General features: G+C 32.3%; 1 protein-coding gene across 1 annotated transcript; it reads right to left on the bottom strand.

The window, feature by feature from the left end:
* Window positions 1–57: 57 nt before the first annotated feature.
* On the bottom strand, window positions 58–8,207 carry LOC107425471 (probable inactive receptor kinase At5g10020). The gene is made up of 3 exons (XM_016035469.4): window positions 6,818–8,207; window positions 2,022–3,686; window positions 58–865 (listed from the first exon to the last, which is right to left on the bottom strand). The coding sequence occupies exons 1-3, from the start codon at window positions 7,740–7,742 to the stop codon at window positions 288–290; spliced, it is 3,168 nt and encodes a 1,055-aa protein (XP_015890955.2). The 5' UTR covers window positions 7,743–8,207; the 3' UTR covers window positions 58–287.
* Between the last annotated feature and the right edge of the window lie 4,521 nt (window positions 8,208–12,728).

A 12,728-nucleotide genomic window follows, 5' to 3' on the forward strand; every position in this document is an offset into this window, starting at 1 on the left:
CACAGTGTGTATCACAATACCTCAACTAAATATAAACTAAAATGACACCGTAAAACAGAAAAAATAACACTCATATTTCAATTTAATACCAAACTCAAACACTGTCAAATAATCAATTGATAGGTTGTCTCTTTACAAGAAAATTTTCAAAAAAGAAAAAAAAAAATGTGATGATTAGCCAAATCAGAAAACCAATTACGGGGGAGGAGAATAAAAATAAAGAGGAAAAAAAAAATTTGGTCAAGGAACCAAAAAAAAACTAATTCCAAGACGCATGTACAAAAATTTCAAACAGATATAGAACAAATATCCTCAAAGACTTGTCTGATGTTAGGCCTCTCATTTACAGGGAGAATACACCTGAGTGACACTGCAAGCAACTCATCCATTGCTTTTGAGGGTTCTTCCCCACCAGCAATGTCTCTGTCAATACAATCCATTCCCCTTCCTTCTTGATCACAAAGCCGAACCCAATCCGTAAGATCAACTGCGCTCGACTGACCTGATATAATGTCACCAGCACTTCTTCTGGTTAATAGTTCCATCAGGATCACACCGAAAGCATATACATCAGCTTTGAAAGATGGGATTGGTTTAGCTGAAGAAGCAAGTTCTGGAGCTCGGTATCCAAGCGCTCCCATATTCAATATCTGCTCTGCAATGCCAGCAGGTGTCATTAAACGATGAAGACTGTAATCAGTAAGACGAGCATCATACTCAGCGCCTACTAGAAGTACATTAGTTGGCTTTAAGTTTCCATGTGGCAAGCCTCTATCATGAAGGTACAATAGACACCGAGCAACATCCACTGCAACTTTTAGTCTTTGATTGAATGATAATGGAGGGTATCTTCGAGGTGTGGTCTCTGTAAACATTACATAGATGAAATACTCTAAAATAAGTAGCCCATAGCATGTCACATGCTTTTGCAAATACAAGTGCATATGTACAAATCAAAAAATTATAAGCACAATGTCTCTGTGGATGCACTCGTTGGGTCACATTTTAGAAATACCAGAACACTTCCAAAAATTAACAATGGTAACCCAAAAATAAATTACGTTTTGTCATCTTATCTAGTTGCTTGTGGCAATTAACAGCACCAAGTTTCTTAATAATCCTAGAATTTCATACCTATGAAGATACATTTGTCCCAGAGCACAGAGAATCTAGAATAAAAGCAATAGCAGCATGGCTATCATGATCATACAAGTCTTTCACAGGTCTCATTTCGCCAATGATCATTTGATCCTTTCACTTCTTATTTGTACATATGATCATATACTACCGCTAGTTTTCACTCATGTTACAGCTAATCTTTTTATGTAGCATATTAACTAACAATAGTGTCACATTCAAGCTGTTGCATAGCATATTTGGTAAGTTAATGATAGATGTTGATAATAGAAATCTATTTTCATGTAAACCTAAATTCTGAAACTTCAATAGAAATCTATTTCAAGAAACTTTATTATCGATGCTACCCAGTAAGTCAGGATCGCAACTTGCCATATTCATTTCATGCCCAGCCTGGATTTGAACCCAATCATGGCCAAAAAGCATGCTGATAAAGAAAAAAGGTAGACAAACAAATAGTAAAATGCTTTTCTAACATATTTCTATAGAAATTAACCCAATTGTCACATGTAAAGGATTTGTTACATAATGCATTGGAGTTTCATTGATAGTCTGACATTTAAGGGCGAAGTATGAACCAGAAATTGTGAAAGATTTTACCAGATATGTACCATTTTTTATTCTGGTGTAAATTAAATCTGACAACAAGAAAATATATCAAAACAAAAAGTTGAAGTGTAATACACATTTTATGCATGGAGGATTCTTTTTGGATAAGACTTTTAAGTGGATATTAATGTACTCGCAATTAATAGCAGCACAGTAGAACCAAAGGTTGGAAAAAAGAAAACTTGATAAGATGCATTGCAGAAGTATCTTAAAAAATCAACAAGAATAAAAACAATGTCAATAATTTAATAGAAATTAGGTTTCTAGAGTTCTACCATAAAGATGGAGAGCCAAGCTATCTCCCTGGAAATAGTCTGCTAAAAGAAGCCTCTCTTGTTCTCTGGGTCCCCAGTAGTAAGCCCTTAATGGGACAATGTTGGGATGCCTTATAGAACCAATCCTTTTAACTTCCTTCGCAAATTCTTTTTTGTGTTTGACCAGTCCTACCCGTAGCCATTTCACAGTCAACATATGCCCACTGTGTAGTGTAGCTTTGTACAGAGTTCCATGGCTGCTTCTGCCAAGTACTTCTGCTGGAGCTCGAGACAGTTCCTCAGCAGTGAATGCCAGTGAACTATCCAGGAAAAACAATTCTCCAGCCAACCGATCTGGTGAGTACACATCCAACATCACAGGTTGTTCACATGCTTCTATAAAACGAGGGGAGGAAGATAATGGGGAACCAGGGGAGGATTTCCTTCCAGAAGTTGCTGGATGATTATCTAGGGGATTCACAGAAGCTGAAGTTGTTGCCACTTCACCTGGCAAACCATGTTCAGCAATTTCAGTTACGAACTCTGTCTGCCCCGATAATGACCTTGATTTTGAAGTTAGCAAGTGATCATGTGAAAAGCTCAATGATGTTGGTGGGGGCTGATCATTTGTGTGGAAGTTGAAAAGTGAAGGCCGTGTAAATCTTCCTAACTTCACATCCCTCCCTGTACTTTGACCTCCAAATCCACTTCTTCCATGAAAATCTTTATGCTGCGATCGATGATAAACCAGTAAAACAAAAACTATCATCGCAGCAGCTCCAAGTGAGGCTAAAATGATTGCTACTCTAATATTTCCCTTCGAACTCTGATGTCTCCCTTGATTATTAATACTACCCGGAATAGAAGTTGGAGGTGGCAAATCATTCGGTATGCTTAGCAAGCTATTTCCAGGACGAAATGAAGTTTCAGGGAATCTTCTCAAATTTACAGGAAGAGTACCCGATAGATCATTGTTCGAGACATTGAATACTTTTAAGCTTGGTGGAAGATTATCAGGGATATGACCACTAAATTTGTTGTCAGATAAATCAAGATACTCCAACTTACCAAGTTTACCTAATTCACTAGGTAGATGTCCTGAAAAATTGTTCTTTGCAAGATTCAGCAATTTGAGACCCACCACGTTCCCTACATCTGGAGGCAGGGCACCTAACAAAGAATTACTGGAGAGATCGAGATATTCGATCAATGGATCTAAAGGTAAAGATAATAGTTCACTTACATGTGAACCTCGAAGGGAAAGAGGGCCAGTAAAATGATTTCCTGAAAGATTGAGTCTTGTCAAAGTCCCCGAAGTGAAGAAACTACCAGGAATAGGACCATTAAGCTCATTTAAACTTAGGTCAACCGTTGACAATCGAGGACATGTCTCCAATAAAGAAGGCAAATTACCTTCTACAGAATTATTTCTTAGATTAAGTGTCATTAGATTCCCACACTGTTTAGTCAAGTTTGGAAAGCTTCCCGACAACTTGTTTGAACTCATATCAAGAACCTCTAAACTAGCTTCCCAGTTCTGTATAATCGATACATCAGCAGAGATCATATTACTACTCAAATCCATAACTACACACTCCCTTGGAATTGTGGGCAATGATCCTGACAAACTGTTTGATGAAAGATTCAAAAATCTTAAACTTGTAGAGTTAATTCCAGGAATCGAACCTGTAGAATTATAAACAGAAAAATCAGATACTTCATACATTGTATTAAGTTTTAGTTTACTCACATAAAGAAAAAGATCAGATCCACAATCACCTATTTCTTAATACAACCAGTACAAAAAGGAAAAAAATAATCAAAGAAAAGGAAACACATATCGAACATACACATAATCAGAAGAGAACCAAAATTTGGAAATAGACGCAATCAAATATGACTAGCTCAATAAAGAATGAGCAAGTAGTCACATTTATCAAATAGATTAGTAAAAACAAGTGCACGCAACAACCACCAAACATATGAAATGATAGTTGTGTTGACTAAAAGTATAACTACTTAAAGAATCAAAATATTTAACAAGATTTTCCATTCCAAACTTAACATGCATCTACAAGTAACTGCAGAATCCATATGCATACATCATAAGCATAGTGATCTCTACAGTTTCCCAGAAGAATCTCAGATTATTAACCACAGGAAAGAACCAACAATGTTCTATTCTGAGTATTCTCAAATAAATTTCTACAACAACATATCGATAAACTAAAAGTATGGAAAATTTAAGAAAAACACATTAATTACAGAATAATCAAATGACTAACAAAACTGCAAAGTAATTTAGTTACTACACCAACACATAAGAAAAGTTTCAAATACTTTTGAATAGTGAAAGTTTTTCTAGCATATGATTGCAAAGATTTTATCGTGGTTTACAGTAACTATAATATGATTTGACTGGCTGCAAGTCTAGTAAGTGTTGAACTAATAAACGCTGAAATCAAGAAACCCTCCAGTACACCAACAGAAATTATAAAAAGGAAAAAAGAAACTTGATACTTTAATGATATGCAAAGGAAATCAGTTTGTATATGATGTAATTTGTTTCAATACTACTGTATCCACGGTATGCACTTTATCTATACCAGCATCAAATGTTGGATTCTGCTGAAAGGAAATTTAAAACATACCAGTAGGCCATTGAGAAGCACGCAATGGGACTATAGAAAGGTGGAAAGATTGTCTATCGGTTTCACTTAGATGGGTTCATGAATTACCCTAATAATCTGGAAAATCCCTCAATTAAATGATAGCTTGATCACAAGCAGGCATTGGAAATTTCAATACATACTGTTTTTGTAAAAATGATGCTCAGGAACCCATTTCTGAAATACTAGTGTTTATTTTGTCCTTTAAAACCATGAAAAGCTTACTTTTTCTATATTGTTATGTTTATTTCTACTTAGGAAAACGTCCTCTTCTATGAATTTATTCACAACCACAAAGACAGAGAGGAGAGGAGATTCCAAGCAAAGACAAATGTCACCATTCAGAATCTTGACTAGCCACTCAAGGGATCCAATCTCCAAAACTACCAACATAATATAGCAGCTAAATAGAAGCCACTTTTAGTGTTACCCCTGATACTACCCATTTAATATTAGGTTACCATTTTAGTCTTAAGGTGATAGAAGTTTACTTAGTAGCATTAGATAAGGAAAATAAAACTATTTAAAACATATATAAAATCACATGCAAATAAAAGTTAAAAGCCTTGGAAATCTTTTTTTTTTTTTTTTTTGGGTTGCAGAACCAAGAGATGAGAGAATGAGTCCATGGGATCATAGCCTTCTACAAATTCTGACAGGGAAATATCAGATGGGACGCTTTACATATCATGTTAAAGGACCATAAACTTGATTAATTCAATGGTTAGATTCATATGGAATATATTACATATGAGCTATGCCTGAGCCACAAATTCATATGAGAAGGAAAGATTACTTAATTCTTCAACTGTGCAAACAGAAAAAGGAATATCATCCAAATGAAAGGCTAATTGGATAGGTGGGATCTTCATCCAGAAAAAGCGCAACATAAGGTAAACCGACTTAACAAATAACAAATGTTAATGAACTAACAACAGAATTTAAATTGGTAGAAATCATTTTTCTTCATACAAAAGCAAATGTCCACATAATTGCACTGTAACAACAAGTATCTTAACAGACATTTACTATAATCGACTTTCTCAATAGATATGTGATAGGTGCCGCCTATGGAGGCCTATGGAGATAACGTTCAATGCACCCTAGTGCATAATGAATTATGTCTCCTGAAGCAAGCTTAGACTTGGTGTAATGCAGTATGCCCCTATTATCCAAGATTAGTACATCAAACCTTGAAAGAATTCAAATCATACCATAATTTTAAAGTAAGCTGAATGCAAATCTATATTATTTAATAGTCATTTGGACCTTCAGATAACCCTTGAGGATTCACAGGCAAAGAAGAGTTATTTTAAGGATTTCATGACAGGTTGATATTTCAAATTCATTTAAATCAACAAAGTAGCTATCCAACTCATGTCTTCTATATGATTACAAATTAGACCATCTTGCGCACTTGACCTTGCCTCAGCAAATAGGAGGTTTTGGGGATTTTGAATTTGTGGGCCCAAGATTGCCTATGCTACACAGATCTGACAACATGCATACAGAAACACAGAGATGCTGCATTCCCCAGTACAACAACAAAATGCCACAAGATCCTACACCTAGAATCAGGTATATGTCTAATCTGTAAACAAGTCAATTAATTTCGGTTTCACCTCTAATTTCAGATTATTAAATCAACATGAGCCCCATGGATATGTTAAGCTATAAATATACATTTACAAGAACCCAAAAGCAGACTATTTCAAATCACACCTATAGCATTACTTCCAGATATTAGGCCCTTAGGCCAGTATAAACATGCAATCCCTGTCGCTAAGGTAGACATATTTTCTAGGCCCATTGCTAGATAAGCTTTATGTTATTTCAGGAAAGATAAATATATATCAAACAAGGAAATTTTAGATTGTAACACCATCTTCTATGTAAAAAGCATTTAAAAGTCATGGATACCAACTTGAATTCAAATGAAGAAGGCATGTAACACACAAAACAGGCAGCGCAACGATTACAAGCTCCCAAGCTTAGTAACAAGTCAACCTATCAAATACCCACTCAGGATATAGATGCAAACCATTCTTCCACAGACTAAAATTTATTAATATATATATATATATATGCCAGTTTTGTTTTTTGAGAATATAACATAATTAAATGAGAAAAGAAAGACGAAAAGTCAACCTGTGAATCCATTGTTGCTAAGATCCAATTCTTCCAATTGTAAAGAAGTTTCCAACAGCTCCTCTGGTATTGGCCCGAACAACTGACTGTTTCCCAGACGCAAAACCCGCAAATTAGGCAGCGACCCAAACGAGGGAAGCTGATCATTGACCTGATTATCACCCAAATCCAAGACTCGCAGGTTCCGAAACAACTGGATAGCTTCACCTCTAAAGAAACCACTCAACTTATTATGACTCAAATTCAAATAATGCACGGTGTTTGCCAAGCTCGAAATCTTCTCCAAAGCAACAGATAGCCGACCAGAAAAGCCATTGTAGCTCAAATCAACATGCTCCACGTTTCTCAGCTCCGACACCAAGTCAACAATGTCGCCATGGAAGTCATTGGAGTGCAAATCCAACACTTTGAGCTGCTGAAGATTCATGAACACACTCGGAAACCCACCTGTGAACTTGTTCTTCGACAAATTGAGGTACCTCATATCCCACATGTCTTTGATCCGAAGCGGGATCGGCCCGTAGAAGCTATTCCCCGACAGATCCAAATGCTGCAACGAAGCCATGGACCCCAATGCCGGGGCGACCCGACCCGTGAAATTGTTCCCGGAGAGACTGAGATTTCTGAGAGCCCCAAGCCCAGTCAGAGTGTTGAACTTCAATTCCCCACCGAGCCCGAGCCTGTCGAGGACTATGGCGCTGACATTGCCGTTCTCGTCGCATTCCAAACCGGTCCACTGACGAGGGCAAGCGTCGGGTTCTTGAAGCGGAGTGTAGTTCCATGAGTCCAAGACCCTGCGAAGCGGGTCAGTTTGGATCCCCTTTTTGAATTCAAGTAGGGATCGGAGCTCCGACTGAGAGGCGGAGAAGACAGTGGAGACGAAGAGCAGAGGAAGAAAATAAAGAATGTGACCAGGAAGATTCATCGGATTCCCCACCAAAAAAAAAAAAAAAAAAGAACAACTAATGGTTCATTTTCATTTATTGAGAGCGAAGCAAACAAAAGAGAAAATAACAGAGTTCTCAAAAAACCCTAGATTGAGAACCCAGCCAAAAAAACAAAAAAAAAAGATAGAAGAAGAAGGAACCCAAACAAAAAAGAAAAAAGAATAGGGTTTTATTATATCCTTGGGAACTTGTAAAGATGGAAAATAAAAAAGAGAGCTTTAGAGAGAGAAAGAGAAAGGGAACGAATGTGTGAAGAGAGAGAGAGAGAGAGAAAAATCCGTTAAAAATGGCGGTTCTGGGTCAGGTGTGTGTAGAGTGTTGGTTGGTGAAGGTGAGTAACTACAGTCTGTAAAGGACCATGCCCCTCCTCTCTTCTCTCTCTTCTCCCACTCTCTTTCTCTCTCTAAACTCTCTCTCTCTCTCTCTCTCTCTTGCTCGCTCTGCCCCCACTCACATGCTACTTAACGCCGTTAATGAAAAAGAGAGAGAGAGAGAGAGAGAGAGAGTTACTGTTTTAGAGAAAGAGAGAGATAGGTCAAGGTTTGTGTTTTTGGTTTTTACTACATGTAAATGGCAAATGGGTATGAGTTTTTTTTTTTGGTTTCATTTTTTTTTCCTTTTTTGGAATTTTTTTTTTTATGTGAATTTTCTTTTTTGGGATGTATATTAATTTGGAAGATTGAGAATGTTATATGACTTTTGAGTACCCTGAGCTGTCATGGTAAAGTTTTTTCTTCTCTGGTTTTTTTGAATTTTTAAGAGTGGCAGAAAATTGTATGGATTTTTGTTATCGATTTTTTTTTATCACTGACGAAATTGAATGAATTTTTTTAAAATTTTTGTAGGGGTTTTTTATTTTTGAGAGTTTTTATATTTTGATCGTATAATGAGCATTATGCATTGACGCTGTGTTTTATTTTTATTTTTTTATTTTTTTATTTTTTTATTTTTTTATTTTTTTTATTTTTTTATTTTTTAAACTTTGTACAATGCATTGAGGATGATGTGTTTTGACTTGGAATGTTTGAATAAAATTTGAAACCCAATTGATGGTTGATAATGGACTCTAAAATAAATAAATAAAGTAGTGACGTTAACAATTAGTAAAAAAAAAAAAAAAAAACCAGTATTTTATTGGATAAATATTTGCTGTAAGGATTTAAATTTCAAATTTCAATCATTTTTTTTGGGGTAAATTCTAATTTCCATCTTTGATATGATAAAAAAAATATTGCCGAAGGAGACAAAAAGTTTTTTTTTTATTTTTTATTAAGTGATAGGAGACATAAAGTTGTGCAAATTGGGGGAAAAAAATGAGTTAGGAATTTAAAGATTTATAGGAATGAGTAGAAAAAGTAAATATGGGTTTTGCCAATACAAGGATGGGAATTACATGCTAGAAAGTTGTAAAAACAACTTGCATATTATTGTTACCAAAAAAACAAAGATGCGTACTATAACAGGCTAATAGCTATTTTGCATTTGGCCATTATATAATTAATTTCAGAGCAAAAAGGGTTATATGGGACGCTACAATATAAAAATGGCACTCTTTTCTTGACATAAAAATGGTACTCTTTTCTTCTTCTTCTTCTCCTTCTTCTCCTTTTTTTTTTTTTTTTTCTCTGTGAAATCAATCCAAAATATATAAATTATAATTAAGTCTTGAGTTTTATTGATTTTGATTTTGTTGTTGGGGAAATAATTTTGAATTTTGTAATATTGGGATTTGGGTGGGATTTGCAAGTGGTTATTATCTCTCATTGTTGATGGGAATTTTTTAGAATTTGGTTTCTACTTTAAAAAAAAAAAATATATATATATATATATATATATATATATATAGAGAGAGAGAGAGAGAGAGATGAATTTCAATGTTCAAACCACTTAATAGATAATAATATTATCACCATCCATGGATACGAATTTTTTAAAAATTTTCAACTTATATTGGTTGCTACACCTTTTCCCACAAAATAGAAACTCATAGAAATCATTCAAATTCTAGCAAATCTTAGAATGAATCAAACATGATATTTTATCCTCATCTGATCTTAGATCCCCAGTGCTTCCTTGATTTTAATTTTCTTTTCTTTTTTTTATTTTTTTAAAATTTTGAATGCAAAAAATTAAGATGATTGCCAAATCATTAATACGTGGCATCCCAATCATAAGATAGCTGAAAAAAGCCTGTCTAATCATTGGTGAGAAAAGAAGAAAATTTATAGTTCTTTTTTCTTTTTTTTCCTTTATTTTTTTTTTAATTCAAAATGTATTCCTCCAAGTTCATCGGCCCCTACAAGTAGAAATAACAGTCATCGACATGTACTCATAAGTGCAATTTCGAAACATTTTTTTCCATACAATTAGACCTGGCAATTTGGGTCATAACACGGCAACATGATTCGAAAACGATACGAAATAAATGTATTTGGATTTATTATAAATAGGTTCGGATCATAATCGGGTTAATCCATTTAACACGATTATTAATCGTGTCATTTTCAGATTAACCTGTTTAATTCGAAATTGACCCGTTACGACCCATTTACTAAACGTGTCAGTTTCAACCCGACACGATTATATACCTATTACAACCCATTTAAATTTAATTTTAAATTAATATTTTATCACTAATATAATATTTAATAACTAAAAAATATTATAAATTAAAAATTTTATAAAAATAATTTTCTATTATTAATTTTTTAAAAACAAAAAATACATCTTTAATAAAACAAAAACATAAAAATAAAAAAAAATAAATTTTTTTTCGGGTTAATAGGTTAATTTTTGGGTTAACGAGTTAATGGATTAGTTTTCGGATTAATAGGTCAATTTCAGGTCAACGGATTAATAGGTTAAGACGATCCGTTAAAATAATCGTGTTAAACGGGTCGTGTCGTGTTGACCTGTTTATAAACAGGTCTGGTTAGTGTTTTAGATACCTGACACAATTAATAAATGGGTCGTGTTCGGGTTAGATATTTTTGACATGATTATTAAACGGATTAATACGAACACGACCCACGAACACAAATTGCCAGGTATACATACAATACAATTAGGGCCTTAAATTTTGTCAAACATTATTTGATAAAATGTTACTACCAGAAAGTCTGGTATATATTTAAAGAGATATTTTAGGATATGAAGTATCTATATTCAAATTTAAAAAATATTAATTTTGAATACGATCCATATCATAAAATTATTCTATATTTAAAAATACAATAAAAAAAATAATCATAATAAAATCAAAATTAGAAACAAATTTAAACAAGAAAAATGTTATTACTTACTATTGGTGAAAAAAATTAAAACGATATGGCAGTATTTTATTGATAAGTAATACTCATTTTAAACAATATTATTCATTTTAAAACCATTTTAAAGTTCGTAAAAATGAAAATTTTTCCTTTGGTGGTGGGAATTTGAATGTCCCCACCAAGACTGACTAGTCATTTGATTATTTGCACGATGAATTGGTGCAATTCTAGTACTAATTTGTCTGAAAAAGAAGTACTCCTTTTGTTTGGACGGCTAGGATTTGCAGTTAGAATGTCAAAGATGGCAGACATTGAAGGTCAAATAATGGGTGACCACGAATGGTCCATGTTGCATTCATGATAGTGTTTTCAAGTTTCGAAAATCAAGAATTTTCAGCGTATTTCTGTTTTTTTTTGGTAGATAGCAAATTTAGATTTTAAATATAAATGGTTTAAAATTTTTATGGAAATTTTAATACTTAATTAAAATTTTTGTTAAATATTCACATCAATTTTTTTTTTATAATTTTACTAAAAAATTATTAAAAAATTAATAATTTATAGAAAATTTTCAAAATTTTTAAAAAATTTATGAAATTTTTTGGAAATTTCTATTAAATTTAATTTTTAAAATTTTTTTTTCAAAAAATTAATAACTAATATTGATGTTTAATTTTCTATTTATCATTTTTTTACTATAATAAATATAATATTTCTATAAATATTATAAAGAAGATATAAATTATAATATGGACAAAGATATAAACAAGCATGTGAAATAAATGATAAATATTATAAAGATGTACAAGGAATATATTCAATGCAAATGTAGCTAAATGAATTAATAAAATATTGATGAATGTTTAGAGAATGTCATAATAATAACTCATGAGTATTATTTCAAATTCAACAATAAAAAGATAATAATTTTGCATACAGTCAACCAATATCATATAATGATTATTAACTTAAATAGCGACATTTAATATCAATTCATATGGTGGCATATTAACAATTACATATAAAATTATTAGTAAGATATAATTTTTAATTATTATTTTTTATATTTCATATCTTGAAATGAAGAAGAGGAAGAGACCAAAAATTTTTAACCATCCAAGACTAGAAATTTAATGTGGTATTGAAATGATATTTTATAAAATATAATATAATTAGAATAATTATTTTATATAACTTAATTAATAAATATTTTTATCAAATATATTTTTTTTGCATATTTTTAATTGACAATTATACTTATAATCATTAACGTTTATTATATATTGATTGACTAAAAGAAATATAAATGCATTCAATATTTTTATAATTTTTTAGTTAATTTAATAATTAATTAATTAAAAAAATAATTTTAAAATTGCAATAAAAATTTCCATTTTTAACAACAATTTTTGATTTTTTTTATAAGATTTTATCGATATTTAATCATTTTTAATATTTCTATAACTATTTCTGTATATTAGACTTTTAATATTTTTTATTTTCCATTGTTATTGATTTTTTGAACTTTATTTTTAAATTAAATTTATTTATTTATTTATGTTTTTTTTTTTGGAAGAGGTCCATTTAATTCTTACCTACCGACAGAACAAACATAGCACGGATTTGCTGATGCTCTTGTTGGTATCAAAACCCAAAATTCTTGCTCTTGTCTTTTTCCATCACCTGTCCTTTTAA

Source organism: Ziziphus jujuba, chromosome 7 (assembly GCF_031755915.1).
Source record: "Ziziphus jujuba cultivar Dongzao chromosome 7, ASM3175591v1".
In the NCBI taxonomy this organism is placed as follows: Eukaryota; Viridiplantae; Streptophyta; class Magnoliopsida; order Rosales; family Rhamnaceae; genus Ziziphus; species Ziziphus jujuba.

What these genes read in the sequence shown, in the direction of transcription:
- LOC107425471 (XM_016035469.4), bottom strand. Translation starts at nt 7,742, where the DNA reads ATGAATCTTCCTGGTCACATTCTTTATTTTCTTCCTCTGCTCTTCGTC. An exon ending in TAGCAACAATGGATTCACAG is followed by an intron (nt 3,687 to 6,817) that starts GTTGACTTTTCG and finishes ATAATTCTACAG; the next exon opens with GTTCGATTCCTGGAATTAAC. An exon ending in CTTGGCTCTCCATCTTTATG is followed by an intron (nt 866 to 2,021) that starts GTAGAACTCTAG and finishes TAATGTTTACAG; the next exon opens with AGACCACACCTCGAAGATAC.